The 25,620-nt window shown below is 64.3% G+C and overlaps 10 protein-coding genes across 10 annotated transcripts; 6 read left to right on the forward strand and 4 right to left on the reverse strand.

Annotated features, from left to right (window-relative positions):
- Nucleotides 1-27: 27 nt before the first annotated feature.
- Q8F55_008884 (uncharacterized protein) lies at nt 28-681 on the reverse strand (the record flags this gene model as incomplete). Its single annotated transcript, XM_069357265.1, has 3 exons — nt 28-98; nt 133-456; nt 504-681. The coding sequence occupies 3 exons, from the start codon at nt 679-681 to the stop codon at nt 28-30; spliced, it is 573 nt and encodes a 190-aa protein (XP_069205202.1).
- A 2,462-nt stretch (nt 682-3,143) lies between these two features.
- On the forward strand, nt 3,144-5,347 carry Q8F55_008885 (uncharacterized protein; the record flags this gene model as incomplete). Its single annotated transcript, XM_069357266.1, has 11 exons — nt 3,144-3,365; nt 3,415-3,457; nt 3,511-3,589; nt 3,628-3,774; nt 3,820-3,963; nt 4,005-4,273; nt 4,334-4,776; nt 4,813-4,969; nt 5,007-5,078; nt 5,125-5,214; nt 5,256-5,347. The coding sequence occupies 11 exons, from the start codon at nt 3,144-3,146 to the stop codon at nt 5,345-5,347; spliced, it is 1,758 nt and encodes a 585-aa protein (XP_069205203.1).
- A 183-nt stretch (nt 5,348-5,530) lies between these two features.
- Q8F55_008886 (uncharacterized protein) lies at nt 5,531-6,403 on the reverse strand (the record flags this gene model as incomplete). The annotated part of the gene is made up of 3 exons (XM_069357267.1): nt 5,531-5,559; nt 5,615-6,111; nt 6,144-6,403. The coding sequence occupies 3 exons, from the start codon at nt 6,401-6,403 to the stop codon at nt 5,531-5,533; spliced, it is 786 nt and encodes a 261-aa protein (XP_069205204.1).
- A 278-nt stretch (nt 6,404-6,681) lies between these two features.
- On the forward strand, nt 6,682-8,087 carry HST2 (Sir2 histone deacetylase Hst2; the record flags this gene model as incomplete). Its single annotated transcript, XM_069357268.1, has 5 exons — nt 6,682-6,772; nt 6,807-6,967; nt 7,004-7,048; nt 7,087-7,401; nt 7,557-8,087. The coding sequence occupies 5 exons, from the start codon at nt 6,682-6,684 to the stop codon at nt 8,085-8,087; spliced, it is 1,143 nt and encodes a 380-aa protein (XP_069205205.1).
- Nucleotides 8,088-8,589: 502 nt separating this feature from the next.
- Nucleotides 8,590-11,411, forward strand: Q8F55_008888 (uncharacterized protein; the record flags this gene model as incomplete). The annotated part of the gene is made up of 9 exons (XM_069357269.1): nt 8,590-9,156; nt 9,332-9,445; nt 9,485-9,508; nt 9,551-9,627; nt 9,664-9,914; nt 9,950-10,099; nt 10,145-10,264; nt 10,309-10,597; nt 10,640-11,411. The coding sequence occupies 9 exons, from the start codon at nt 8,590-8,592 to the stop codon at nt 11,409-11,411; spliced, it is 2,364 nt and encodes a 787-aa protein (XP_069205206.1).
- A 1,496-nt stretch (nt 11,412-12,907) lies between these two features.
- Q8F55_008889 (uncharacterized protein) lies at nt 12,908-13,691 on the forward strand (the record flags this gene model as incomplete). The annotated part of the gene is made up of 7 exons (XM_069357270.1): nt 12,908-12,934; nt 12,966-12,990; nt 13,070-13,095; nt 13,133-13,210; nt 13,261-13,287; nt 13,356-13,503; nt 13,537-13,691. The coding sequence occupies 7 exons, from the start codon at nt 12,908-12,910 to the stop codon at nt 13,689-13,691; spliced, it is 486 nt and encodes a 161-aa protein (XP_069205207.1).
- A 1,319-nt stretch (nt 13,692-15,010) lies between these two features.
- Nucleotides 15,011-15,762, forward strand: Q8F55_008890 (uncharacterized protein; the record flags this gene model as incomplete). The annotated part of the gene is made up of 6 exons (XM_069357271.1): nt 15,011-15,148; nt 15,188-15,265; nt 15,320-15,350; nt 15,395-15,475; nt 15,544-15,600; nt 15,653-15,762. 6 exons carry the CDS (start codon nt 15,011-15,013, stop codon nt 15,760-15,762), a joined length of 495 nt encoding a protein of 164 aa, XP_069205208.1.
- Nucleotides 15,763-16,232: 470 nt separating this feature from the next.
- Nucleotides 16,233-18,452, reverse strand: SIR2 (NAD-dependent histone deacetylase sir2; the record flags this gene model as incomplete). The annotated part of the gene is made up of 7 exons (XM_069357272.1): nt 16,233-16,816; nt 16,853-17,242; nt 17,280-17,355; nt 17,393-17,477; nt 17,512-17,828; nt 17,959-18,113; nt 18,317-18,452. The coding sequence occupies 7 exons, from the start codon at nt 18,450-18,452 to the stop codon at nt 16,233-16,235; spliced, it is 1,743 nt and encodes a 580-aa protein (XP_069205209.1).
- Nucleotides 18,453-20,614: 2,162 nt separating this feature from the next.
- Q8F55_008892 (uncharacterized protein) lies at nt 20,615-22,779 on the forward strand (the record flags this gene model as incomplete). Its single annotated transcript, XM_069357273.1, has 5 exons — nt 20,615-21,116; nt 21,168-21,391; nt 21,461-21,530; nt 21,581-21,803; nt 22,356-22,779. The coding sequence occupies 5 exons, from the start codon at nt 20,615-20,617 to the stop codon at nt 22,777-22,779; spliced, it is 1,443 nt and encodes a 480-aa protein (XP_069205210.1).
- Nucleotides 22,780-23,060: 281 nt separating this feature from the next.
- On the reverse strand, nt 23,061-25,405 carry PEP7 (carboxypeptidase Y-deficient; the record flags this gene model as incomplete). The annotated part of the gene is made up of 4 exons (XM_069357274.1): nt 23,061-24,168; nt 24,217-24,280; nt 24,318-24,519; nt 24,554-25,405. 4 exons carry the CDS (start codon nt 25,403-25,405, stop codon nt 23,061-23,063), a joined length of 2,226 nt encoding a protein of 741 aa, XP_069205211.1.
- Between the last annotated feature and the right edge of the window lie 215 nt (nt 25,406-25,620).

Below are 25,620 nucleotides of genomic sequence, written 5' to 3' on the forward strand. Positions count from 1 at the left end.
CCATGCATTGTCCATATACACACCCACTCAGCCCTTGTACGGGCCGACGTTCTCCTTTGCGTTGGCGTCGGTGCCGTCCCACTGGTTGTCGTAGAGGCCTGTCGTCAGCACTGCCCCACCGCGCCAACCCACACAACCAGGTCATGCTGTTGCCCTGCCACCCGCCGCGCTGGCAGTCGCGCTTCCACGCGCACCCAATCGCCTCCTGGTTCTTCCAAACACCAATGGCAAACGAGTCAAAGTTGTTCCCCCCGCCGTTCTTGTGCTGGTCAGCCGTGCGCGCCCAGTACTGGCTCGCGTCGAGCGCGTTGAAGCGCGGGCGCCGGCCCCAGGACCCGGCCCAGTACCAGGTCACCCAGCCGAGCTTGCCGCCGTCATTCCCGCCAAACTGGCACTGGGCCGTCGCGTCCTTGGCGGCCTGGGCGAGCTCGGCGTCCCAGATGACGGGGGGTGCGCCTGCGTGTGTCAGCACGGCCCCACACGCACACCACGCCGCGGCTCACTCCACTGCCCGCGCAGGTTGTTGTGGTAGCTCAGGATGGACTGGGACGCCGCCGAGGTCCCCGCCACGTCTTCGGCCGTCGAGTCGGTCGTCAGCCGCACGGCTGAGGGGTCAGGCGCCTGCGCGGCGGCGGGGGCCGCGAGCGCGGCGAGCGCAGAGACGAGAAGGGCGAGCTTCATGGCGGGGGGAGGGGGTTGGATACGGGTAGAGTTGGGGACTTGGCCGCTGCCACGAACCTGCCTGCTTATATTGCTGAGCGTTGCGTTGCTTGGCTGCACGTAGTACGTCGTCGCCGTCTCGCTGCCTCGTGTCGTCGGTGCGCCGCCGCTGCACCGCACCCACCCACCTCCCCGCCGTTCCACCATCGCCCACATTCTCAGCCCGCCACGAACATTGCAACCCCAGGACGCGGCGACCAACAAGGTTTCCCAGTCATGGCAGATCCAGGAACTCCCGAGTGAGTAGGTTGCCGAGCTGCATTGCGCCGCACGCAGGCGTGCGTCCCGATTGCAGGCAGCGTCGCCGGGCGACTGGAGCAGGACGCAACGCTCTGTGAACAGAGACGGCACCAACTCACGTGCCGCGTCGCCTCCCCGCCGTCGTCAAGGCCCTCCCCGCTGCCAACAACGCCGCCGCGGCCCCCGACCCCCCGCCGACGTCGCTCCGTCGCCTTGGCGACGCCCGCCGCACCTTTCACGTCCCGGGCCACTGGGACGCGCGAGGCGAGGTGCCTCGGGCGTGCGGGTGTGCGGGCGTGCGCGCTGCCTGGCGTCGTGAGGTGAGTGCGGTCAAGCTGCAACGGGCCAGCGTTAGTCGTCTTTCTGTGCGTGTCGGTGGGACTGCCTCGGGGGAGAGGGAGGCGCAGAACCGACAACCCTCGGCCTCGCCCCCGTTCCCCCGTGTCGACGACCAAACCTCTTGGCTGGAACAACCCATGCATGCCACCATGCCACCCGCCACACTCCCGACGACGTGGGTGCGACATGGACCGCCGGCACCCCCGCGGCGACTACACCGGGACACTGATAGCGCTCGCCATGTGTCACCACGGCGCGGGCACTGTTCGGGTCGAGCCAGATAGCGCCGGGGCGGTCTCCGAGACCAGCCGGCCAAGCCGTGCTAGGCCGTGCTATCTATGCCCCGCGTGGTGTTAATGAACAGAGTGCCAGCGGCGTCAGCGGTGCCAGCCGCGCCAGCCCCGCCGCACACTCCGAGACAGAGACAGCTCCAGGCCTTCGACTTGGCCTCGCCGACCCCGTTACCTTGTCTCTCCGCAGCCTCGGCGCCGCTGATACCAAGCTGGAGCTGCAAGACAGCCTCGGGCATGCAAGCGTGCGTGCGTGCTCCGACGTCATGCACGCCGATACCCCGTCTGACCCTCCCCCCCCCCCCGCATTCCTCACCCGCCGACACCGCTATCTCGCACACCCCGATTCTCCGCGACCAAACACGTCTTGCCGAGACATCTCTGATATCCGGAGAGAAAAAGAGTAACGCATGATGGCGCCATCCTCCCTGTGCCCAGCCGCGATCTCACTGGCTGCGCGCACCCGCTCGGAGGCCCATGCGCAAGCGAGAGAGAAACCAGCGGCAGCCGTCGACCCGCGGCGCGAGCTTGCGACGCAGCGTGGGCCGCCGACGCCCAGCCACCGCCCCGCCCGCATGTACCAAGTCGATGCCAAGCTGCGCCAGCCGCCCCTGCTCATGATGCATGCTGACGCTCTCTGACACCAGCTGACGCCAGCTGCTGCGCGCCGACGACGCCGACGTCTCAAGATGAAACTAGTGCGCGTTGGGCAGGTGGCACTGACTGGGCTAGGACTAGAGAAAACCTAATACACCAGGGACCCGCGTGGTACGTATGCCTGCAGTCCTTGGACGCGACTGACCTCGCGCGTCGTTCCCATCATGCTTCCACCGAAATAAGCGGGTCACGCGAGTCGTAGTCGCGATTGCTTGCGACATGCTGCCAGGAGCGAGGAAAGCGAGCGAGCGAGCCAGGCGCAAAGCCAAGCCCTCTAGACCGACTCCCCCGTTCCTCAGTCGCAGCCTCCTCCCTCGCTCGGGGCGCCGTTGGCGCCGCCTCCGCCGCCGAGTGCACTGACGAACGTACGTCCAACGCAGTCCTCGTCGCACTCCAGCCCCCCCTTGTCTCGAGTATCATGGAATGCGTCAAGCAGATAGCCTCGGGCTCGCGGCAGTCGCAGCAGGCGGCTGCCTACTACCATGCCCTTGCATCCCGGAACCCTGCATGCGTCCGTCTGTCTGACGCGGCTCTTTGGCAGACATGCCCCGAGACCAACAACTGTGGGATCCCTCCCCCTCCCACTTTGGGTCATGATCGCTTGGACGGCAAACCCCACTATGATCCACCGCTCAGGCCGTCGAGATGCCGCGGCCTCTGCACACTCTCAGTCTCTTGGCCTGCCCGCTGACAGGCTGCAGCGCTCACGCCGCCGCTATCATACTTATTGCCAGGCATGCTATCGCGTTCGGCCATTCCCTTCCCACTACGCACTCTGAAATGCCCCCAGTGGTCCTCGCCGCTTCAGACGACGACGACACAAACGCTCACTCGCTCCGGCACAACTAGTATTGACACACTCGCTCCCCACCACCACCCCACACACACCCTCGACCAATGGAGACCAGCAAAGCAGGCTCATTCCTCCCTGACATCGACTACTCGTACCCCCCCGTCCACAAGTCGCAGTCGCCTACGCCTGGGCCAGAGCCCGATATAGTCGTCCGCTCGCCCACAAACTCGTCCAGCAAGCGCAACAGCAGCTCGCGCGGCTGGAGGCGCGACAGTGCCCTCGACGATGATCACCTCAGGCGTGGCCTCAAGCCACGGCACATCTCGGTGCGCACCCTAGATAGCACCCGCTGGGGGGCGCCAACTAACGTTACAGTTTATCGCACTTGGCGGTGTCCTCGGTACTGGACTCTTTCTTGGTTAGTGGCCCCGGTAGCGGCGGCGAGGCAACCCGTTCTGATAAGAACCATAGGTACCGGCGACGCCTTGGGCAAGGCCGGCCCGCTAGGCCTGCTTCTCGGCTACTCAATCTTTGGTGGCATCATGATCTGGTGAGGGCCGTGGCGTGAACGGCCTCCTCTAACGTCAGCCTCATGCAGGGCCTCGGTGAAATGGCGGCCTACATGCCTTTGGCAGGAGGCCATGTGCTCTACGCCTCGCGGTTCGTCGACAAGTCGCTCGGTTTCGCTGTCGGATGTACATATGCGCTCATCTGGGTGCTGGCGTGTCCTGCAGAGTAAGTAAAGGTTACCACAGTATTAGTCCACCTCTAACCCCATAGGCTCTCGGCCCTGGCAGTGCTCGTCAACTACTGGATCCCCGACAAAACGGTCAGCAACGCCGTGTGGATCCTCATCGCACTCGGCTTCATCTTCACACTCAACCTCTTCCCCGTCGCCGTGTTTGGCGAGGCCGAATTCATCTTGTACGCCTTGAATGTGGCGCACAGCAACGCTGACCCCGCAGTACGAGCATCAAGGTCATCACCATCATCGGCCTCATCAGTAAGTCTAATCCCCCAACTCGCCCGCTCACCCCAGTCCTCGGCATCGCCATCAACGTCGGCGCAGGCCCCAACGGCCACTACATCGGGTTCGAGTACTGGCACAACCCGGGAACCTTCGGCATCGAGTACCTTGGCATAAAGGGCGCGGGTGGCAAGTGGCTCGGATTCTGGGCCGTGTTTGCCCAAGCAGGGTTCAGCTACATCGGCACGGAAATCGTCGCCTTGACGGGTATGTGGCGCAGGCGGCGGCTGCTCTCTTCCGCAGGCAGGCACAAGCTAACGCTCCCAGCCGCCGAGTCGGCCAACCCCACCAAGGCCCTCCCCCTTGCCATCAAGCAGATCTACCTGCGAATCTGCGTCTTCTACATCCTCGGCACGTTCATCCTCGGTCTCAACTGCCCGTCAAACGACCCGCGTCTCGGCTCGGCCTCGGATGCCAGCGCGTCGCCATTCGTCATCGCCATCTCGAGGGTAGGGTACACGACTCTCCCCCATGTCATCAACGCCGCCATCCTCCTGTCGGCCTGGTCGGCCGCCAACGCCGATATTTACGTCGCCTCGCGCACAATCTACTACCTCGCAAAGCAGGGCGGCCTGCCCAAGGTCTTCCTGCGCTCCACACGCCGCGGTGTGCCCTATGTGGCGGTCTGCACTGCCGCCACGGCCGGGCTCCTGTCCCTCATGTCGGTCGACTACAACGCCCACAAGGTTTTCAACTGGTTCGCGAGTCTGGTAAGTGCACTCTCGCCTACATGTCTCACCCCACAGCTCGGCACGTGCGGTCTGATTTGCTTCACCATCATCTCGATCACGTACCTCCGCTTCAGGCGCATCCTCGAGCTCAATCACATTGACCGCTCGACGCTTCCCTTCCGCTCCAACTTTGCCCGGTTTGGCGCCTGGGTCGTGATTGCGACCATCCCAGGTGGGCTTGTCCTGCCGCTCTGCCACTGACCTCACAGTCATCGCCGTTTTCTCTGGATGGACCGCCTTCTTCCGCCGAGACAAGTTTGACGTTGCCTCTCTGTTGACATGTAGGTGCAGTGGAGACCCGCAAGGCTCGTTACTCACAACACACAGACTACCTTCCCCTCGTGTTCTTCCCCATTGCCTATGGGGCCCGCAAGTACTACACCAAGTCCCGAATCATGCCCCTTGACGAAGTTGATAGTAGGTGTACCCGTTACCCGGCTCTTGCTGACCAACCCCAGTCTACACCGGCTCACGTCTCAAGGACGAGCTTCTTGTATACAACCCCGGCGAGCGGAAGTGGTGGCAGAAGATCAGTGTGTTCTTCACCTAAGCACCAAGCTCGCCCCGCCGTCCACGGCGAGCGCCACCCCAAAATTGTGACAGACGTCCACCCGCCTCCGTTGTGCCCCCAGTGCCCCCCCGAATTGTATACGGTTGACGAGAGCAGTGCATTGAAGTTAGTTGTAATCCACTACGGCGTATGCAATGTCCTGCTAGTATCCTAGCTCACGCCCTAAGGGCCGCACACGACCGCGAGTCCGTCTGCAGCGTCAGAACCGCCCGACCCGCACCCCGAACCCGAGGCCCACCCACGCACCCTTGTACGTGACCGACACGCCCTTGACGTCCTGGAACGCGCGCGCCCCCCCCGACAGCGCCGAGATGGCCACGACGATGCGGTACAGCTCTGGGCCGAGCACGGCCACCTGCTCAGGCGTCATAGTGGCGGGGTCGACGCGCCACTTCGCGAGGCGGGGGAGCACGGCCGCCCAGATGGCGGGCGAGCGCAGGCGGTGCGCCATCAGCAGGAGATAGAACGGCTCCCACCCGACCCCGCCGTCACTGTACCGCGCCGACGAGGCGACGCGCGCGCCGAACGCGGCGCGGAGAAACTCGTGGCACTGGTACTTCTCGAGCACGACGAGCACGCGGTAGTAGGTCGCGAGCGGGGGGTCGAACGCCTTGGCGGCCCACGCGGCGCTCGGCGCGAGCTTGAACAGGCGGAGGAAGGCGGCCACGTCGTCGGCCGCGTCGGGCAGGTGCAGCGTGCACGGCGAGTGGAGGTGGCCGACGAGCGCGGTTTGGAAGATGGGGCTGGGGTCAGCTGTGCCGGGCGTTCGGCGTACCTCGCGGCCGAGAGGTGAAACCCGCTCACGCGGAAGCCGGTGCGCGCGTCCCCGTCGGGGCAGAGGACGAGCACGTTGCCCGCGCCGTCAAAGTCGCGGTGGACGGAGTACGCCTCGATGCCGTCGGTGAGGTAGGGGACGGGGGCAACGCCCAGGCTCGAGGGGGCGGTAGAGGCCGAGCCCTTGCTCTCCACCGCGCTGAGCGTGCTCGGGGACGCGGGGGCCGTGGTGACTGACTCGGTCTTCTCGTTGAGCGTCATGGTGCTGGGGTGGGGGGAGGGGGGGAGGGAGGCCCGCCGCACTGCTACTTATGCGCTGGGCAGCGACTGGGAGGAGGATAGCATGACATATGCAAATGGGATGTTGGGAACTGGGCGCCAGCTAGGCTGTACGGGCGCCGCGAGCCCATGTGCCCAAACCCGTCACTCTGCCACACTCGGCCTGCGCCACTGTGCCCGGCATCGCTCATGACGCCAGCCCAACCTCCACTTTCACGTCACTCACTCGTCCACTCAAGCCACCCACTGCACCAACCACAATGGGCCTCCCCGACCTCCTGGGCAAGGACAAGAGCGCAGACAAGCTCCCGCCGCTGCTGCATGCCGCCGAGCTGATCAAGAGCGGCAAGGGTGCGACCCCAGCGTGGCCCCGCTAACCCCGCAGCCAAGAAGGTCACCGTGCTCGCCGGCGCGGGCATCTCGACCTCGGCAGGCATCCCCGACTTCCGCTCGCCCGGCACCGGCCTGTACGACAACCTCCAGGCGCTCGACCTGCCGTACCCCGAGGCCGTGTTCGACGTCAGCTACTTTGAGGTCCGGCCCGAGGTGGGTGCGCGCGCGAGGGCAGTTGCTGACCCCCAGCCGTTCTGGACGCTCGCCAAGGACCTCTACCCTGGAAAGTACTTTGTGCGTCGCTGCCCGAGGGGCGCGCTGACGGATCTCAGCCCACACCCACGCACTACTTTCTCGCGCTGCTACAGAAGTACGGCGTGCTCCAGCGCGTGTGGACGCAGAACATTGACACGCTGGAGACGGCAGCAGGCGTGCCTGAGAAGCTCGTACTCGAGGCCCATGGATCCTTCCGGACAGCGCACTGCCTCCGCTGCAGCCGCCCCTCGAGCGCCGAGCACGTCGTGTCGTCGGGCGTGCGGCACGGCCACGTGGTCCGCTGCTCGCACAACTCGTGCAACGGGCTTGTCAAGCCCGACATTGTCTTCTTTGGCGAGGGGTTGCCCGACGACTTTTTCAGGCTGCAGAGGGTGAGTGGATTGGACTGGGAGAGGTGACTTGGCTACCGTGTGCCGGGTGGGGCCGGCTGCGTGACCGAGCGCTCCGAGGCATCCCCTCGCGGTCGCGGTAGCCTGCAGGCTAGCCATAGCGGTGGCCCTTAGCCGACGACCTAACACCACCCCAGGAGCTACGCGACTGCGACCTTCTCATCGTCCTCGGCACCTCCCTCCAGGTCATGCCGTTCGCGGGGCTAGTCAACGCCGTGGGCAGCAACGTCCCGCGCGTTCTAATCAACCGCGAGGCTGTCGGCCCCTTTGAGCGCTTGAAACACAACAAGAGCAAGGGGCGGGACCACCTGTACAAGGGTGACACCGACGAGGCTGCGCGCATCATCGCTCGCGAGCTCGGATGGGAGGATGAGCTCGACAAGGCGATCGAGGAGGGACACAAGGAGCTACAGAAGGTGTGGAAGGAGCGCGAAGGGCTGCTTGAGCCAAAGGGCAAGAAGGCTGCGAAGGGTGGTGACAAGAAGGAGGAGACCAAGAAGGCAGAGACCAAGAAGGAGGCAGGACAGAAGGGTGACACTGCAAAGGCAGGCGACGTCGAGCCTGCTGCTAAGGACTCGAAGGCCGCCAAGGCCGACGCCGACGCCGACGTGGACGCGCTGGCCGACGCCGTGTCCAAGGTCGAAGTGTCGCCCAAGCCCAAAGTCTGAGCATGTAGCCCTTGGAATAGACTCGTTGTACTGCTATGCCTTGTCATGGACGCTGCGGCGCGTCTGTAGTCACGACTGCATTGTCGACCTGCCTGCCTTTGCTCAGCCAACTCTGCCCAGGCACGCTCCAACCTGCGCCTGATCTTCCGGAGATCGTCTCCACCCAGGCCACTATCTGCAGGTCGGCCTCCCCGGTGGGTGGGGTACCCCCAGAGTCCAGCGGGTGGGGGATGCGAGCCGAGACCGACGCGCTGCGTGCTGCTCGCGTCGTGGGGCTCTGTGGTCTAACGCGGTTGGCTGAAGGTTTTGTCTGGGTCTTGTTGCATGGGGGATACAGGGAAAGTGAACAAAAGGACACAGTCTGGCTCGGCGCGTCGCGTGTCGCAACCTTTACCCTGTGACGGCATTCACTGCTGCCTGGCCGGGTCACTCATTCTTTTGCTTCCATCACGCACATCGTCGTCAATCACTCTCTCCTACTCTCCCTCTCAAACCCAGCAATATGGCAGACAGCGACAAGGACAAGGACGACGCGCTCCTCTCCCCCGCAGCAGCGGACAGCGACGACGACGCGCCCACACCCACACCCGCCGAGCCAGAGTCAACACCAGAGTCGGAGCCCACGCCCGAGCCCGCACCAGAGGCCAAGCCGTCGCCCAAGCCGTCTCCGCGCCAGGCCCCGCCGTCGCCCTCGCCCGTCCGCAACGCAATAGCGCTCCCCCTCGCGCCAGAGCCGGCCACAGAAGCCGACGAGCCGACCGAGACGCTCCTCGACTCGCCCAGGGAGCGGCCCATCTCGACCACGTCCTCGGGCATCTCGTACGAGGAGGTCGGGTTCGACGACGCCGCCAGCACGTGGACCGAGGCCGCACCCGGCATCCCCGGCTCGCCGGCGCGCTCGGTCGGCTCCATATACTCGTCCAACTCGCACCAGACGATCTATGCGACGCTTGCCGCTGGCGGCGCGACGCCCACCGGCGGCCTGAGCCGCGTCGTGACTGGCTCCGGCGTGCGCGAGCACGAGATCCCGCTCGTGCTGGGTGTCGCTGTCGTCGACTTTAACCACCTTGTGAGTTGGCGGAGAGGGGTCCGGGGGAGGGAAGGTGCGCTCGTGTCGGTGCCCGGGCGGAGGAGCCGCCGGCACCGCGTGTGTCTCTTTCCGGCACGCAGGTCTCGCCCAGCCCTGCGTGCTCTCGACCGTCGAGCTGGAATCGGATCTGGAGAGGCAGTGCTGACCATCGCAGATTGGCCCGACAGTCGAGTACGCGTACCCACCCTCACTGCAGGAGGCCTTCACTGCCGACGAGCAGCTCTCGCGGCTGTTGCCCTTCCTCGCCCTGCCGGACGGCGCGCACTTGGTAAGCTGGCCCGCAGGGAAGTTGCAGCTGACATGGCAGAGTGAAGAGGATTACTCGTTCTTTGTGAGTTGCAAGATCCCGCCTTGATCTCAGCTCACTCCCCAGCACTGCAGATACAACCCAGGATCAGAGAAGGCGGTGGCGACGGACGTGCCGGCCAACAGAACGCTGTTTGGCATCTCGTGAGTCGCTCCCCCGTTGACGCCACTAACTCCCAGGTGCAACCGGCAGATCGCCGCCGCCGACTTGGTGCGCAAGTCGTCGGACGTCACGCGGAGCATGGTGCAGAAAGCCGTCGTGGTAATCGCGTCGCAGCCCGTGTTCGGACCTGTGCGCGACCGGCTCGGTGTCGTGACCCGCGCATTCTTCGCCCAGCGCGACTTTGGCAGTACCCAGATCCTGCAGGACTTCTACCTCAGCCTCGAGGCGAGCTTGGAGGGCAAGTTCAGCGAGCATGCCATCTACATGGGTGAGTTAGGAACGTGCTCGGGACTGACGAAGCAGGCACGTCGCTCCGCGAGCTCGTGCACAAGTTCCGCCACAGGACGCTGGTGCTGTTAAAGATGCTGCTGCTGCAGAAGCGCGTCATGCTGTTTGGGTACCCGGTGGAGATGCTGTGCACCTACCAATACTCGCTCCTCTCCCTCGTCCCAGGTGAGCCAGCTTCTTCGAGACCGTGACTCGAGCTGACACCGCCAGGCCTGCTCATGTCACTACGGGACTCGGGCGATCCGGCCCTCGATTATCGCAAGCAGCGCGATCGCCCAACCTCTTTGCGCACGAGTGACCGTGCAAGCCTGCTGCGGTACATGGGACTGCGTGAGTTACGCCCACGCCGAAGGAGCTCCGGCTGACCCCACCAGCCCTGCACCTCTTTGGCCACGACTCATTTTTCCAGCCATACCTCCCGCTGCAGCAGATGGACATGCTGCAGTCCAGCTCGTGGCTGGTCGGCACGACCAACCAGATTGTGACGCAGCAGAAGGACTGCCGGTACGACCTGCTCGTCAACATTGAACACACGACGTTCGAGTTTGCCGATCCCAAGGTTGAGCGTTTAGTCGCTCTGACAGCGGCGGATCGCAAGTGGATGGACGACATTGTCCACACAGTGGAGGACACCTGGAATGTGGCTGATGGCGAGCGGTCAGAGTGAGTTCCCCGGTGATGAACGAGCTGTTGCTGACCTGGCAGTTTCCGCGGCAGCGACGACGACCTGCGAAACCGGTTTGAGGACTACATCTGCGCCTTCCTGGCGTCGATCAAGTACTCGGACTTTATGGCTCAGAGCATGCCCAAGTCTCTGGACGGCACGGCGGCGGTCGGAGTCAGCGATGAGCCTAACCCGCTCACAAACTTCTCCGAGGCGTACGCAGCAGCTTTCCGGAAGACACCGGCCTGTGACTTGTGGGAGTCGACGACCGACCCCGTCATCTTTGACCTCTGCGAGCCAAGACACCCTTGTGACGGCAAGGTCAGCACGGTTTCTGACATTGGCATTCGCCTTTCCGAAGGTCTGCATGGGCTGCGTCTGGAGCAGTCGCTTGCGCCTACGCGTGAGGCTTTGTCGAGTGCCTTTGCCACGGGATCGGCGACACTGTTCAAGGCCTTTGACGGTGTGCGAAGTGAGGTCTCTGCGCGTCTCGAGGCCGAGCGGGTGCGCCGTGCGGCCCGGGACAACACGCCGCCATCCGACGGCACGATCACACCGACGGGACAGACGCCTCCTGCAACCGTGCAGCCGGCCAACGCTGCTGCTGCGACGGACAATGTTCGCCAGACGATTGGCAGCATTGGCTCGAGCGTCGGCTCGTTCTTCGGCTCGAGGATGTCGTCGTGGAACCGGTCTACGCCGCCGACGCCGGCGCGGCGCAATTCGGGTATGAGACCACTGTCGCTGAGCCCTGGTGCGCCACGGACCCAGGCTGCGGCGACGTCGACGGCTGCTCTTCTTGCCAAGAAGTAGGTGGGGGGATGAGGGGGTTAGTGTATAGATGGTTGAGCGCGCACGATACGACCAGTCATGTCTGCATAATGCATATGGTGTAAGGGTGGGTGGGTGGGTGGGTGCTCGAGGTTAGTCTGCTCGGGCCGGTGTTCAGTCACCGTCGCATCGCCACAACAATAAGGAAGCATGATACAGACAAGCATGATATCAACAACAGGTCGAAGCCAAAACCAGGCAGAAGGACGCCTCGTAGAACACATCTGCGCTCAGCCACAGGCCCATCAAGCAACTCACCAAACCATCACACATCGCGCTGCCTCAAGCAGGAAGCCCAACCCGGGGCTCACTAGGCCCGCCCACGAGCCCACAAGCCGTTCCACTGGATCCCGCCGCTGCCACCGCCGCCCCGGCGGCCGCCCTTGCCGCCGCCGCTGCTGCCGCCGCCTCTCCTGTGCTTGTCGCCGCGGCCGCCGAGCTTGGAGTGGGTGTGATACGCGGCCGAGTAGCGGCAGTTGGGGTCGCCGCAGTCGTGGAGCTTGTACGGGGAGCGGATGCGGTAGCCGAAGACCTTGCGGGTTCGCCAGGTGCACATTGTTGGGGGGGAGGTTATGGGCTCGGGGTGAGGGGGGAGGGGGGGAGGGATGAGAGTGGTGAGGAGTTGGAGCTGGGAGAGGGAGACTGGTGGCGAGGAGAGGAGGCACTGGGGCTGGGTTTATATCTCTGCGCGCGAGCATGCCACCCGCTCCCCTAGCCCAGCCCCAAAGTCGTCACAGCTGCGAAGAACGCTGTCCATTCTCGTGGGGGGTAGCATCAGGCCAGCGTCTGCCGGGTGGGCCCGCGGTGTACGTACCATCGTCAGACGAGAACCACGGCGCGGCGCGCCACACTGGCCTGCTCGCCTCGGGCCGTCGCCCACGGCCGTGGTGAGGCGAGTCGGGAGCCCCCGCGCTAGCCACTGCGGCGCCGGGTCGCCAGCCCGCGACGGCCGGTTCCCCCGCTGTCGAGCGCGGCGACCGCCACTCCCCCCCCCCCCCTCTGCACCGACGCCCGCGAACACTTCTCGACCCGTCTTCTTTACAGGAGCACCCCGCGCATACTCGCGCTCGCATGGCTGCACAGCCTGTCCACGAAAGTAAGTGGCCGCCGTGCGCGCGCCTGTGCGCCTGCCCCATCAACCACTCGCGACTGCCGCGTGACCAGCAAGAAGCGTTCGCGAGGGGTCGAAGGCGGCGAGGTCGAAGGTCGTGAGGTCGTCTCCCCACCAACTGCTCTCGTGGCGGTTCCCGGCCCGCAGCGTTTCAGTATGCAGCCCACAGCGGGCACGCCACGCTTCCCCGGCTCGTGTCGAGAAGCCAGCTCGGGGCAGACCGTCGAGCCGGAGCTGATGACGAGAACACGGCCAGTGCCAAGCGTCCCGCCGATCTCGGCTATGACCGGTCCGGCGGGCGTCGACGGGCCCCACGCCGCGCCCCGCATCACACCACGTCTGTTTACTCCATCGCTGCACGACGACAATGGCCTGCCTCGAACACGTTAGGAAGGTGCGCGTGTGTGTGGGCTCGCTGACGGCAGGAATGGGCCGCAACGCAGACGGGCGGTGGGTCGGGCGAGGGCGAGGGCCGGCCGAGCTGGGCTCATGTCGCCGAGCTGCCCCGCCGAGGCAAGCTGACGTCCAGGCCACGACACGGTCGTCTTGAGCGGGGTAAGCCCCCCTCCCTCGCCCCCGCTGACGCCGACAGCTCGAGATCCTCGACGCGCGCCCCGGGTTCGTGCGCACGCGGCTCAAGGTCGAGGCGAGGAACCTCAACAACCACGGGGTGGGTGGGGCGGGGCTGCCGTCGGGGGGTAGCCGCAAGCTTACGAGCAGACGATGCACGGCGGATGCGTCATGTCGGTGCGTACTGGCCTCCCTGCGGCTCCCCCTCCCCCCTCCCCTTCCCCCACGCTCACACCCGCCCCCAGCTAGTCGACAGCGTCACCTGGCTGGCCATGACGACCCTCGGCGACCCGGTCGTCGACAGCGTCACGACCAACATGAGCGCCGAGTTCCTGCGCCCCTGCGGCACGCAGGGCGAGTACCTATACGCCGAGGGCGAGGCCGTGCAGCAGGGTGGGTGGGGACCTCGACCGAGCTGACACCCAGGCCGCCGCCTGGCCTTTACGCGCGTCACGTTCAAGGTCGGCGACAAAATCACGGGCTTTGGGTCGCACACGCTCGCGGTGACGCCTAGCACGGCGGTGGTGACGCGCTTCTCGGCCGACGGGGCGCGCCGGCTGCCGCCTGGGGCCAAGCTCTGACGCTGGTAGAGCGATGCAGCTTGCGGCGGCGTGCAGTCCCTGGCACTTGTATGTACAGTCACCTCAGTGCTCATGTCAGCGTCGGCGGGGCGCCACCGCTCGACAGGGAACGGTGAGGAGAGGGTCAGCCTCGCCCAGGTTGAGTCAGTGCCGACCGCCTGCTTATCACCCCGTACTTGTATTTGAGGCCAAGCCAATCGCATTGTAATGCAACGGCGTCGGAATGTCGCAGCAGTAATGTAGATCTGCACTGCTTGTCGCTCGCCTGCTGCGGGCCAACCGCCGTCGGGGCATTACCCCTCGCTTGGAGCCCACTCGCTTGCCATCCGAGTGGACGTAGAGAACGGCCGCCGCTGCTGCCGCCTGCCTGCGTGCGCATGCCTGGCGGTCGTACCGGCAGACGGCGAGATGAAGCCACAGCCGCGGGGCCAACCGCGCTCGGCTGATTACAGCGGAGCTTGAGCAACTTTGAAGCAATGGTGTGCTCGCTCGACCAGTCACGCGGGCGCCACCCCACCGTCATCGGCGTCGCCACCTGCTCATCTTCACCACGCACTCGCCACTGCTGCGCCTGTCTTTGCTGTGCATGTATTTGTGCTCTGCTCTCTTGGCTGCTGGCAACCACCAACGCCGCTTTCCTTTTTACCCTTCCCACTGCGTGCTGCCTTGTGCCGCCTGCCTCGCCCACGCCCACGCCCGCCCGCCCGCCGCCCGCGCGCCGACTACGCACGCCCGGATACAGATACATCCCATTTCACGCCGTTCGCCCGGCCTCATCCGCCTCGAGCCAGCCAACCCCGTCCACCACCAGCGCCAGCCAGCAGTCACCTTTGCTCTTGCACAACTCGCTCCTTTGTCTCTGCTCTGCTCTTCATTGCATTGCACGGCGCCGTCTCCATTATTTAGACTGCGCGACAACGACAGCGAGCGACGACACCGACACTGCCTGCACCCTCACCCCCTGCCGCCGGCTACCCCGCACCTCTCGCAGCTCCGACCGACTCGGACCCCGCCCTGCTCCGTTCCTTGCCAAGAAACGCATCAGCCGGATCCTATCTCTCGCTCCCATCGCTCTCTCGCCCTAGCACCCCCGCCCAAGCCCAAGCAGCCGCGACACGCGACCACCACACACCCACGACCCCCGTCGCCGCTCGCCGCCGCCGCTCCAAGACATTGCCAAGGACTCGAGACCCTCGGCGTCGTGCGCAGTAAAGCCTCACATTTCGGCTCGCCCGGCTCGACCTCACCCCCGCCTCTCATAACCGTCCGTTTGCCCGGACCTGGCTCGACGTTCCTCTCCCTCCATCACCGACACCAACATGAGCCCAAGACCGTCCACCGACGCCGCGGCCGCGCCAGTCGCTACCGCTGATGTGCCAGCCCCCACGGCGACCCCCGCACCAGCAGTCCCCACGCCTACACCCCCGCCAAGGGAACCCGAGCCCCCTCATCCGATGGTGAGCAAACACCCCGCGCGCTCGCCACTGACGCCCAAGGTCCACCTCCGCGTGCTCATCATCTCGGGCCAGTTCCACACCTTCTCGTTCGAACCAGAGACGACCGTCGGGCGCATGGTGCGTGTGATGCCCTGACCCGATGCCAGGCTTGTTTGCTGACTCACGGCGCAGAAGGAGCTCATCTGGAGCATGTGGCCGTCAGGTGAGCGTCCTCGCCGCCGCCCCGCTAACCGCCAGAATGGACAGACCCAGGACAGCCGCCGTCGCCGACCTGGCTCCGCGTGCTCTACTCTGGCCGCGTACTCTCCGACGACTCGACGCTGACGGGTGAGTAGGCCTGGCTGTCCGTCGCTCACACGCAGGAAACAACCTCGCGACCTCGCTGTCCCCCGCAGAAACGACCATTGTGCACCTCTCGATCCGCTCCTTCTCGGTGCATAACGATGACCCGGGTACGTCGTTGTCGCTCCCCCCTCTGCCGCGCGCACGCGCTGACACACGCAGACACAAAGAAGAACGGCTTCGCCCGCGCTACGTCGAGGCAGTCGGCCTCACATTCCGTGCGCAACGCCCAAGGTGAAGACGTCGCGGGCTGCAAGTGTATCATCATGTAGCGGCGTGCGCCGCTCCCTCCAGCGTCCACCGTCCATATCAGATACCACGTCCAGCACCGCATCACCCGCCTCGCATTGCCCCACCACGCCCTGCCGCCCGTGCCGTGGGCCCGACATTCGCCATCCCCGTCAGACCCGTTCGTTCGCACCCTCGCCCCGACCCGCCCAGCTATTTGTATGTTCAAGCCTGTAGATCATCGCCCACAAGTGTACGATCCATCGCCCGTCTCCTCATTCCCGGTTTTCAAGGTCCCCCTCACGTTGTCGCCCACTACACTACGCGACGTCCGCTCTCTGTCAATCTGGCCGGCCCATCGACCTTGGCCCAGCCAGGCCCAGCCACCCCGGTCCGGCCGGCCCGACGTCGACCCCCTCCCCCATACCTCTCTCATCTTGTCGTGTCTGACTGAACCATGCACTGTGATAGTCTATACATGTGTCCCAAAGATACATCTATGAACGCGGCGCCATTACTGACCCACCTCGTCGCTAAAGCTCCCCACACGCGACCGCTTGGCCGGCCGGTCCGACGTCGGAGACTCGGTCCCTGAGCGTCTCTCCTTCTCCGGGTTCGAGCTCTGCCTGCTCGGCGGGCCGGTGTTCTCTCCATTGACGAGAATGCGCACCCTCTCCTGCAGCTCTCGAGTGTCCGACTCGGACGTGTCGTCATCATCGTCCCCCGCAGCCGCTGGCGCATCGCCGCTGTCGTCCTCTTGCGCAGCGCCCTCTCCACGCCCCTCGACACCGTCATCGTCCTCCGTCTCGTCCTCCTCTTCCAGCTGCGTCCTCGACCGTAGCATGTGCAGATGCGACCAGTTGTCTTCTCCGCTGACCCACACCGCGTCGTCTAGGGGCACGGGGAGTGGCGCCTCCTTGAGTGGGGCAGACCCGTCTGCGTGGGGCACCGACGGTGGTGGAGGAATCGTCCATCCTAGGCGGTCCGACAGGTTGGTCACAATCGAATCGGCGTCGCCCAGCAGCAGCACATCCGGCTTGACATGCGTCACGGGAGTCAAGTTGATGAAGATTTGCGGGACCGAGTGGGGAATGTGCGCTGGAATGGTTAGCAGAGCCACAGGCCAGTACTCACACAACACTTCGCTCACTGGGGCGACCTTGAGACTCGTCCCCATGATGACCAGCAGGTCGACGTTCTCGCGGTCCTTGAAGAGACACTCGTCAAACTCCGAGTCGAGCGCCTGCCCAAAGAAGGTGATATCTGGTTTGATGATGCCTGGTTCCCCACGGCCCCACTCATCGATCTCTTCCTCGTCGTCCGAGTCATCGTCCCAACCCGACGCCTTGGCCTTGGCCTTGCCTTTGAGCGACGCGCGGTATGCCTTGATGGCCGCAATTTCGGCATCTCGCTCCTCGCGGCACGTCTCGCAGTAGGGAATCGACTGCGACATAATGTACGGTTCAATCTTGGAGCCGTCATGCCGTGTCTTGCACCTCAGGCAAGACGCCGTTTTGAACGAGCCTGTGGTCGTAAGCTTCACCGCAGCCAACGAGCGCACCATGGCATTGCAACACGTTGTTCACCCCCGCCAAGCTCTCCAGCGTGTCGATGTTCTGCGTGTAGTTGCGCAGCAGCTAAAGGTCAGGGCTAGCGAGCACGACATGCACTCACGACACCTCGATCCTCGAGAAGCTTTATCCACCTGTGGCACGGACTGGGGACAAAGTTGCTGGGGTATATCTGCTTCGCAAAGGAGCTAGACGTCAGTCAGGCCTACCACCCCAGCTCACTAGAAGACCTCGGGGTGCTCGCGAAAGTAGCTAATGTCGAACATTTGTTGCGGGTCATCGAGCTCGTACTTGCCCTCGGCCTGGAGCTGCGCATACAATCCGGTCGAGCTTCGGAAATCGGGGATTCCGCACGAGGTTGAGATACCGGCGCCGGAAAGCACAATGACGTTCTTTGCGTTCTGGAGTAGCCTGACCGCGTCGTCGACCGAGTTGACGTCCGCGAGCTTCTGGCGTCGTCTGAGAACGCGGGAGAGCGCGACCTTTGCAAACGACAGTAGCGCAATGTCCGGTATGCCAGGTTCCCGTAGGCTGCGAGGCTGTCACAATGAGCGTGTGTGAGGCAACGGGAGGGGCGGCGAGGGAGTGGGGGCACGCGCCCGTGCCCGGCCCACCTCCACCCATCGGGTTCGGGGAGCGAGCCGCCGATCTCGCGCGTGTCAAACGTACAGGAACAATGTTTAGCCCCAGCAGAAGCTTGCGCAGGCTCTGAACAGACCCGTCCTCACGGGGCACGAGGTATGATCTCAGGAAGTTGACGAGTCCTTGCTCCTTGAGCTCCTTGACGAACGCATCCGTCTCGGCATCGGAGAATCCCGATTCAGCTGCGAGTCCGTGTTAGTGCGTGTCCCACGCGTAGCGCGGTCATGTCGTGCCATGCTGTGTGCGTGCTTCCCATCGTCGGCACGCCCCTAGCTAGGCTGGCTGGGTCGCGCCCCGTCCGTCCGACGCGAGCGAGCCGTCGGCCGTGTGGCCTACAAGCCGACGACTTGTCCGGACGACACGGAGGCAATGACGACACACGCACCTTCGACTACTAGCGCCTGGTACTCGTCGTCCTCCAGGCTTTCGGCGTCGGATCCCGAGTCAAACTCCTCGCTGTCTACTTGGTATGTTTCGGTCGGGGCGAGTTCTGGGGGGTGCTGCGCGTCGGGCTCGCTCATTATCGGATGCCCCGGTGTAGGGATGTTTTGAAGAATAGCTTGTAGCGTGCAGGTGTGGTTTGAATGTAACAGTCAGGTGGTCACGGCATTGACGCAAAAGGGAGGGCGGAGGGCGGGGGAATGGGAGGAAGGCAGAGTGGAGGGAGGGGAGGGAAGGCAAGGGGAAGGGGTTGTGGCTAAGTGGCGTCGTAGCCTAGGCACGGCAACAAGGCTGGCGGCATCATTATTGGGTCTGGTGCACCTCACTCACTTTGACACACAGGGCGGTCGGTCCCCTTTGTCCTCTCGTCATCCACAAACTGTTGGCCACTTCTCCAAGAAGGGTGTGACACGATGCATGTCGATGACGTGCATAGCATGAGCAGCATAAGGCATTGTCAAAATCCCCAGTCACTTGTACCACAAGAAGCTCGTCACTGACATGGTTGCTGCGTTCCGTTGGAGTCCCGCCGGGTGGTGATAAACGTGGGCCACGTGATCCAATTGCGGAGACCCCGGATTCCAGTGGTACCATTCCTCGCCTTGCCAGGGCCAAGGTCCTTGTCGTCGTCGTGGTAGTAGTCGACGTCTCCGGCTGCGGGGTTGAGGTCATTTTGAATGCCGGGGCACGCGGCAGCGGCGGCGTCATGTGTGCAGCGTGCACGAGGACAGGTGGGCGGGCCAGAACACCGCCGCGGGCGGAGCGGGTATCGACGGGTTTCAGGTCGGGTCGGCCTCGCCCTCGGTCATGCGGAGTGTGGGCAGCCGCGCGGTGGTCATTGCGTATGCGATGCCCCGTTGCGAGTGCCAGTCAGTTTGCTGTCGACGATTTGTGTGCTCGGCACGCAGGCAGTCAGGCAGGCAGGGCAGCGACTGGGTAAAAATCAAGGGAAGGCAAGGAAATGGGCGTTTGCGCTTAGCACCGTGTGTTGCACGCACGCAGGTCGGTCGTCCGGGTTGGTCGGCTCGTCGTGTGCGTGCGTGCAGGGGAGCTGGATTGGTGCGACGAGCAATCTGTGGAGCGAGCGGGAATGGACTGAACAAGCAATAATAATAACACGACAAGCGCGCACATGACTTGTTAGCAGCGCGCATGATCCAGGTGTGCATGGTGGGGCAGACAGGTTGAGTGCTGCGTGACCCTATGCAATGTGGCTCGCTCACTCCAAAAGGATCGGCGCCACCCTATCATGTGTCTCGCTTGGGCTTGCTGGCTCTCGTCGTCTGATTTGACTGACGCACAAGGCAGCCAGCCAGCCAGCCGGCTCCAGCCGTCATGCATCGACGCACATACGCACGCAGACAACGAGTGACATGGGTCAGGACAGGACAGGGGACAGGACAGGACAACGACAGGATTGGATCGGATAGTAAAATAGCATAGCATCAACCACGACCGCCCGTTGTTGCACCGCGTAGCTCGGCAGCACGCAGCACGCAGCACGCAGCCCCGCTCGTTTCCCCCACCCCACCCCCCCGACCGGCCCGCCCCTCGATTCCTACAGACGTCGTATCTCCGCGCCGCCGCCTCCTCGTCCGCCGCCGTCGTCGTCTTGGCCACCGCCCCTATCCTATCATAGGCTCCTAGGCTGGCTGGCTGCCCTGCCCGCTCTTACTTTGTCGCCCGCTGCCCCGCCGCCGCCCGCCGCCTGTAATCTCCTGAGAGTTGTGCCCAGCGAGGCGGCCAGAACACCGGTGTCACACGAATACATTAGCAGTGTTGGAGCCCGAGTTTGTCGCATCGACTGATTAGACGAGAACGCGAGAGAGCGAGCAAAGGAGCGAGAGACAGACAAGCGACGACGGGGCCGGCCCATCAATCCCAACACGCGACCGACTGACCGACCGACCGACGGCGGCGGCCGACCCACGACCACACCACAACCACACCACCACCCAACCCACCTCATTGCGACGATACCCTCAGCCCACCCCGACCCCGACCCCCAACACCCTTCAACCGCCCCTCCCCCTTTGCGTCCCCCTCCCCTCAACCTTGACGACTATCTCTACTTCTTCCTTCTCTCACTCTCACTCTACTTCATTTTGGCATCGCACAACTGTACACGCATCGACTCGCACTCTCTCTGGTCCTCTCACAACGGCTCGCCCGACTCGCCCGCAACGGGCACTCTGCTGCCTGTCGTCTTCCTCCACCCCAGCGTACACCACCCAGCGCAGTAATGGGCAGCAACCCCCCTATCCAAGCAATTCCCTTCCAGCACGCTCAGCCAAACCGACACATTGCAAGGTTCCTCGACTCTATTCGCCCGTACAAGCAGGAGCACTCGGACCACGGCCTAGTCTACTTTCACCGGTCCCGCCTCGGCGGTGACGTCCTTCGGGAGGAAGACTGGAATCCAAATGCCCCAATTCTACCAGCCGTCCTTGATGACACCACCACCACCACTCGGCGAGAGCTCGAACAGCGGCTCCGCAAGGGCAAGAGCACGAGCACGATCAAGACGAGCATTGCACCATACCCAAAGGCCGACAGGCGACGCTCTGGGTCTCATGGGCCGCGTTCTCCGTTTGGCCACCAGGAACTAGCCCCTCTCGATCACTCCACAGGAGACTCGCCCACTTCTGCTTCAATCCCGACCATTCCAACCGAGATCCAAGACGGCGGGCTGCTCCCACTCACCCGCGGCACGGTCACGTTTGACCCCAGGGAGACCGCCCTTGGTATGTATCGTTGGAGATGTCGTGAGCCCCTTACTGAACAATGGTGCGCAGCCCAGCTTCTTGGAAATCGCTTGGGGATCGAACAAAGCCCACTCGGCTTGCAACAACGCGCTTCCGCCCGGACCACGAACCTCCGGGCAACACAGGCACAGGTACTGGCCAAGACCCGTCGTCAACAGAGCAAGCTCCAGGAGCCCGTCGAGCCACCCGCCGCTGGGGATGGTTTCGAGCGTTTCAAGTCGGACGCCATGCATGCAGGAGCGGGCGACTTGAGAGTACGTATTTGTGCAGCCAAAGCTTGCAATTACTCCACAAAAGGGGGCGGGCTAACCTTGAACGTTCAGTTTCACCGTGGCGGCATCTTTGCGCGCGCAGTGGCTTCCAAGCCGGTCAAGGTGGTTGCACCTCCTCAGGGTGAGTTACATTACTTGCGCGCCGTCACACGAGCGAGCTCTGACAGCCAGTTCAAGGGCTGGGTGGGCTCGCAGACACTGGTGGCGTCCAAATCGTCTCACCATTCCTGGAAACGCCTCCACATTCAGCCGGCACTTCCGCCCCGAACGACTGGTTGAGCCCGACCTCGCCCCCCAACGACGCCCTCGCACAGCAACAGCAGCAGCAACGCCAACCTTCGCGCCTGTCACAGATCGTGACAACGAACCCAGCGCTCGCACCGCCCAACTCTGCGTGGGTTGGCTCTCACGACGCCTCGCGCCCGTTCGTCAACGGCGTACCCGCGGTCGCTACCACTACCGCCCACGAGCGTGTCCCTAGTGCCACCCCCACAGCCAATTGGTCGGTCTGGCCGAACCAACCGGAATCTTCACGGTCACCTGTGCTGCCTCAAAGCCTTGGCGCATTCTCAAGGCTTGCGCAGTTGCATCAGCAGCAACAGCGTAACATTCCGGCCGACTGGGCCCCGGCTTCCCAGCCCCTCCAGGAGTGGCTGTCGTACATGTACGGCAGTGCGCTCCCTCCCACGCCACCCAGGCGCGACACCTTCCATTACGCCGAGGGCGATGGCGATGGTGTGAGGTCGACGTCTGCGGATCCCTCATTATTAGGACCGACCGACGCTGCGGTCGCCGGCAACTTTGACTGGCAGCGGCCACTGTCAGCCCCGCCTCGGGAAAGCAACAATCTGCTTAGCCCGCCGCCCGCAGCTACGCACCACCAGACACATTCGTGGGCGTATCCTAGCGCCGCGGATACGTCTCGCGCAACAGACCTCGTTCACAGCATTGTCATGGACGACCAAGTGGGCCTGAATCAGCCCACCAACCGGTCTACGCCGTCATACCCGTCCCTGGCGCCCGACAACGGTGGCAAGCCGTTTGGCATGTCGGTCGACAACACGACGAGCTTGTTCAGCCCGACGCTCGGAGCCAACTGGTTTGACGATCCCGCCAATGCCACCTACCCTTCGCAGCCACTCCACACGTCGCCAATCGCCCCTGCCCCATACACCTATGGCTATGAGCCGGCCCTCCATGCCATGCCGCCGACGACGCGCCAGGATGCGCCACTTGCGACGTACAGATTTCCCATTTCTTCACCCGACCCATACCAGCAGCAATCTACACCTCCCTTGCACTTTGCCACGCACGGCTCCAACGCCCTCAACACTTCGATGCCCGAGCCATCGACGCCATTCTACACTTGAAGCACACTTGCAAGACCAAACCCATCGTTGTGCCCCTCAACAGTCGCATTTCCCAAGCCCCATTTGACCGCGGGCCGTTGCCACCATTGATGACCATTGAACACTATTGCCTGTTGTAATCAATCTCGTGTTCCTCCGTGTCGGGCCATAGACGCCACAGTCGTATGTACATAACACCACCACACACGCATGTCATGATTTGCATGTCTATATGTACAACTTTCTCGGCAGCCGCCCCGCCCTGCACCGACTAAACCCTGGAAGCCGTCCGTTCCGAATGATTACTTGAGCGCGTTGGTCGTGAGGCGTGCAATCTCGCTCTCGATATCCGCCAGTGCCGTCGCGAGCGCGCGGCTGTCGTCGTGCTTGCGTTGGGCGTTGGCCTCTGCGATAAACGACTCGAGCTGGGCCTGCTGCTCGAGCAGAGGCTGGAGTGCGGCCGCGACATTCTCGACCTCGTCGTCGCGCACGCCCTCTTCGCGGAGCACGTCGGGCAGCTTGGACTCTACGACGACCATGTTCTTGGCCTTGGCGGCCGCGACCATGCGCTGGAGCTTTGGCAGCTCCTGGACCGTGACCATGGCCTTTGCGAGGAAGACTGCGGCGGTGCGCGCGATCGCGCCCTGCACAGTCTGCTGCGAGCCGCCGTCCTCGCACGGCAGGTTGGAGATGCGCTTTGCGATCGCGTCGTACTGCCCGAGCAGGGCCAGGAGCTGCTTGTGCAGGTCGAGCAGCTCGAGCGACGGCTCCTCGGGCTCCATGGCCTGCTTGAGCGCGCCGAGCTGCTCCTCAAAGTCGGGGAGGAGGGTTTCGACCTCGGACTGCGTCGCCCGCAGCGCATAGTACAGCCGCTGGAAGAGGCTCACGCGCCCCAGGTCGGCCATGCGCTGCTTGCGCGATACGGTGCCCCAGCAGTCGCGGCACACGCGCACGCCCTTGACCTGCACCTCTTGGGGCTGCTGCGGGAGCGGCGTTGTCGAGCGCGAGTCGCTCGTCCCCTCGCTGGCGATGGAAGACTGGCGGGCGTGCGCACGCTGCTCAGGCGGGATCTTCTTCGCCCGGCGGATGGGCGACGTCTCGCCGCCGTTGGCATTCTTGGTCTCGGTCTCGTCGAGCGTCATCCACCCGACGAAGCCTTCGTCGACCTCCTCGCCACGGCCAGTCTTGTAGTCTGCCACTAGCAGGAGCGAGCACTTGTCGCGCCTCGTTCCCGGCGGTAGTGCGGCCTGCGATGACGCTGTGGCTGGGTTTGCTGCCGCGTCAGGATCCGCCGGAGCGAACAGCTGGACCTGGACTGCGAGCAGCGCTGGTGGGGTCGGCGGCAGCGAGCAGACAATGCGACCACACAAGCGGCAGTGGTGCTTTCGCGTAGACAATGTAAAGGATGCTCTGGGGTGTGTGAGTGGCGCTGGTCGTGGACGTCGCACTCCGACCTACTGGCAGATACGACACTTCTTCACCTCCGCGTCCTCTTCCCACTTGACGATCGACTGCTCCGCCGCTGTAGCGTCAGCATGGCCCCCCACCACGAAACGCACCTCTCTTCCTCGCCTCCTCCGGATTAGGCCCAGCAGCCATCTTGAGCCCCTTCCACACCTCTCTTGGCTTGAGCGAGTCGAGCGCGCCGTCCATGGACAATAAGCTCTTCTTGCCTCCATTGGTAGACGACGCCGATGACTGTGGCGGCGTCATACCCGGGGGCCGGACCTGCATCGCAGGGTTGAAGTGCAGATCGACGAGCTGCCGTCAGCGCCATCCCTCCCCGCGCGCCCACCTTTGCCCATCTTCGTCCGAGCCGGCCCTCCTCCTTGTCGCGCTCCGACGCGAACGCCTTGCGGTTCCGTGCAAACTCGCTCGTGCGGTCATTGCGCACGCCGCTGGGCTGGAACCCTATCTTGTAAGGCATGCCAGCCTGGCGCACTTTCGCCGTCGCGGGGTTGACCTCGCCCGATAGCGCCGGCGAGGTCGACAGCCCCGCGCTGCCTGTTCTCGAGTGCGCATGCGAGCTGCCACGTCGCGAGCTGCGCGCGCCCGCACCGGGTGCCGGCCCGCCCGGCGGTGCAAGGCTCGATTGGGAAGGGGTCGTGCGGTGCCCTGGTGCGACTGGCTGCGGCGCGCGATGCTGAAACGATGAGCTCGTTGGCGACGCAATCGGGCTTGTCACCAGCGCGCTGCCCTGCGTCGCGCTGCCACCGCCGAGCCGGCTGATGTTTGCCGGCTGGGGGATCCTGCGTCCGTTGACCGTCGTCGGCGGGGACGACGACCGGCCCGAGTCGCGCCTCGACGCATAGGCGACGGGCATGGTGCCGTTGGGCGGGCTGGCTGCCGAGAACGAGTTGGGCCGCGAGTGGCCCTGCTGCGGGCCGTTACGCGCGGCCGCGTTGGCAGCGATGAACCCGTTGACCTCTTGCCCGACCGTAGACGCAACGGTCGCAACGCCGCTAAGGGTATTGGTGATGAACTCGCGCCCGCGCCCCTCGCCGCGTGGTGCCAGCGCTGAGAGCCACTGGGTCGCACGTTCGGCCGCGAGCGACGCTGCGCCGCCCGTCGACGCTGATGACTGCGAGCGCTGGCGCTGGGGTTCGGGCCGCGCGGGGCTGCCCGACGGCAGGGCGAGACGCGTCATGCTGTTGCTGGGTGTTATCGAGCTCGAAGAGACGGTCGACAGCGGCCGCGCGTTGCCGCCGCCTGCGCTCGCGCCGGCGCTGCCATTGCTGCTGCCGTTGGGCGGCGGTGAACCAAAGGTACGCCGTGGGGGTGTGCTGGACCCCGCCCCGCCCGCCGCTGACGGAGGGGGCACGTGCGTGGCCATTGTATTGACGCGATTGTTGGTTGTGGAGA

The sequence above is a fragment of the Vanrija albida genome (assembly GCF_041260175.1).
Source record: "Vanrija albida strain AlHP1 chromosome Unknown contig_7, whole genome shotgun sequence".
Classification (NCBI taxonomy): domain Eukaryota; kingdom Fungi; phylum Basidiomycota; class Tremellomycetes; order Trichosporonales; family Trichosporonaceae; genus Vanrija; species Vanrija albida.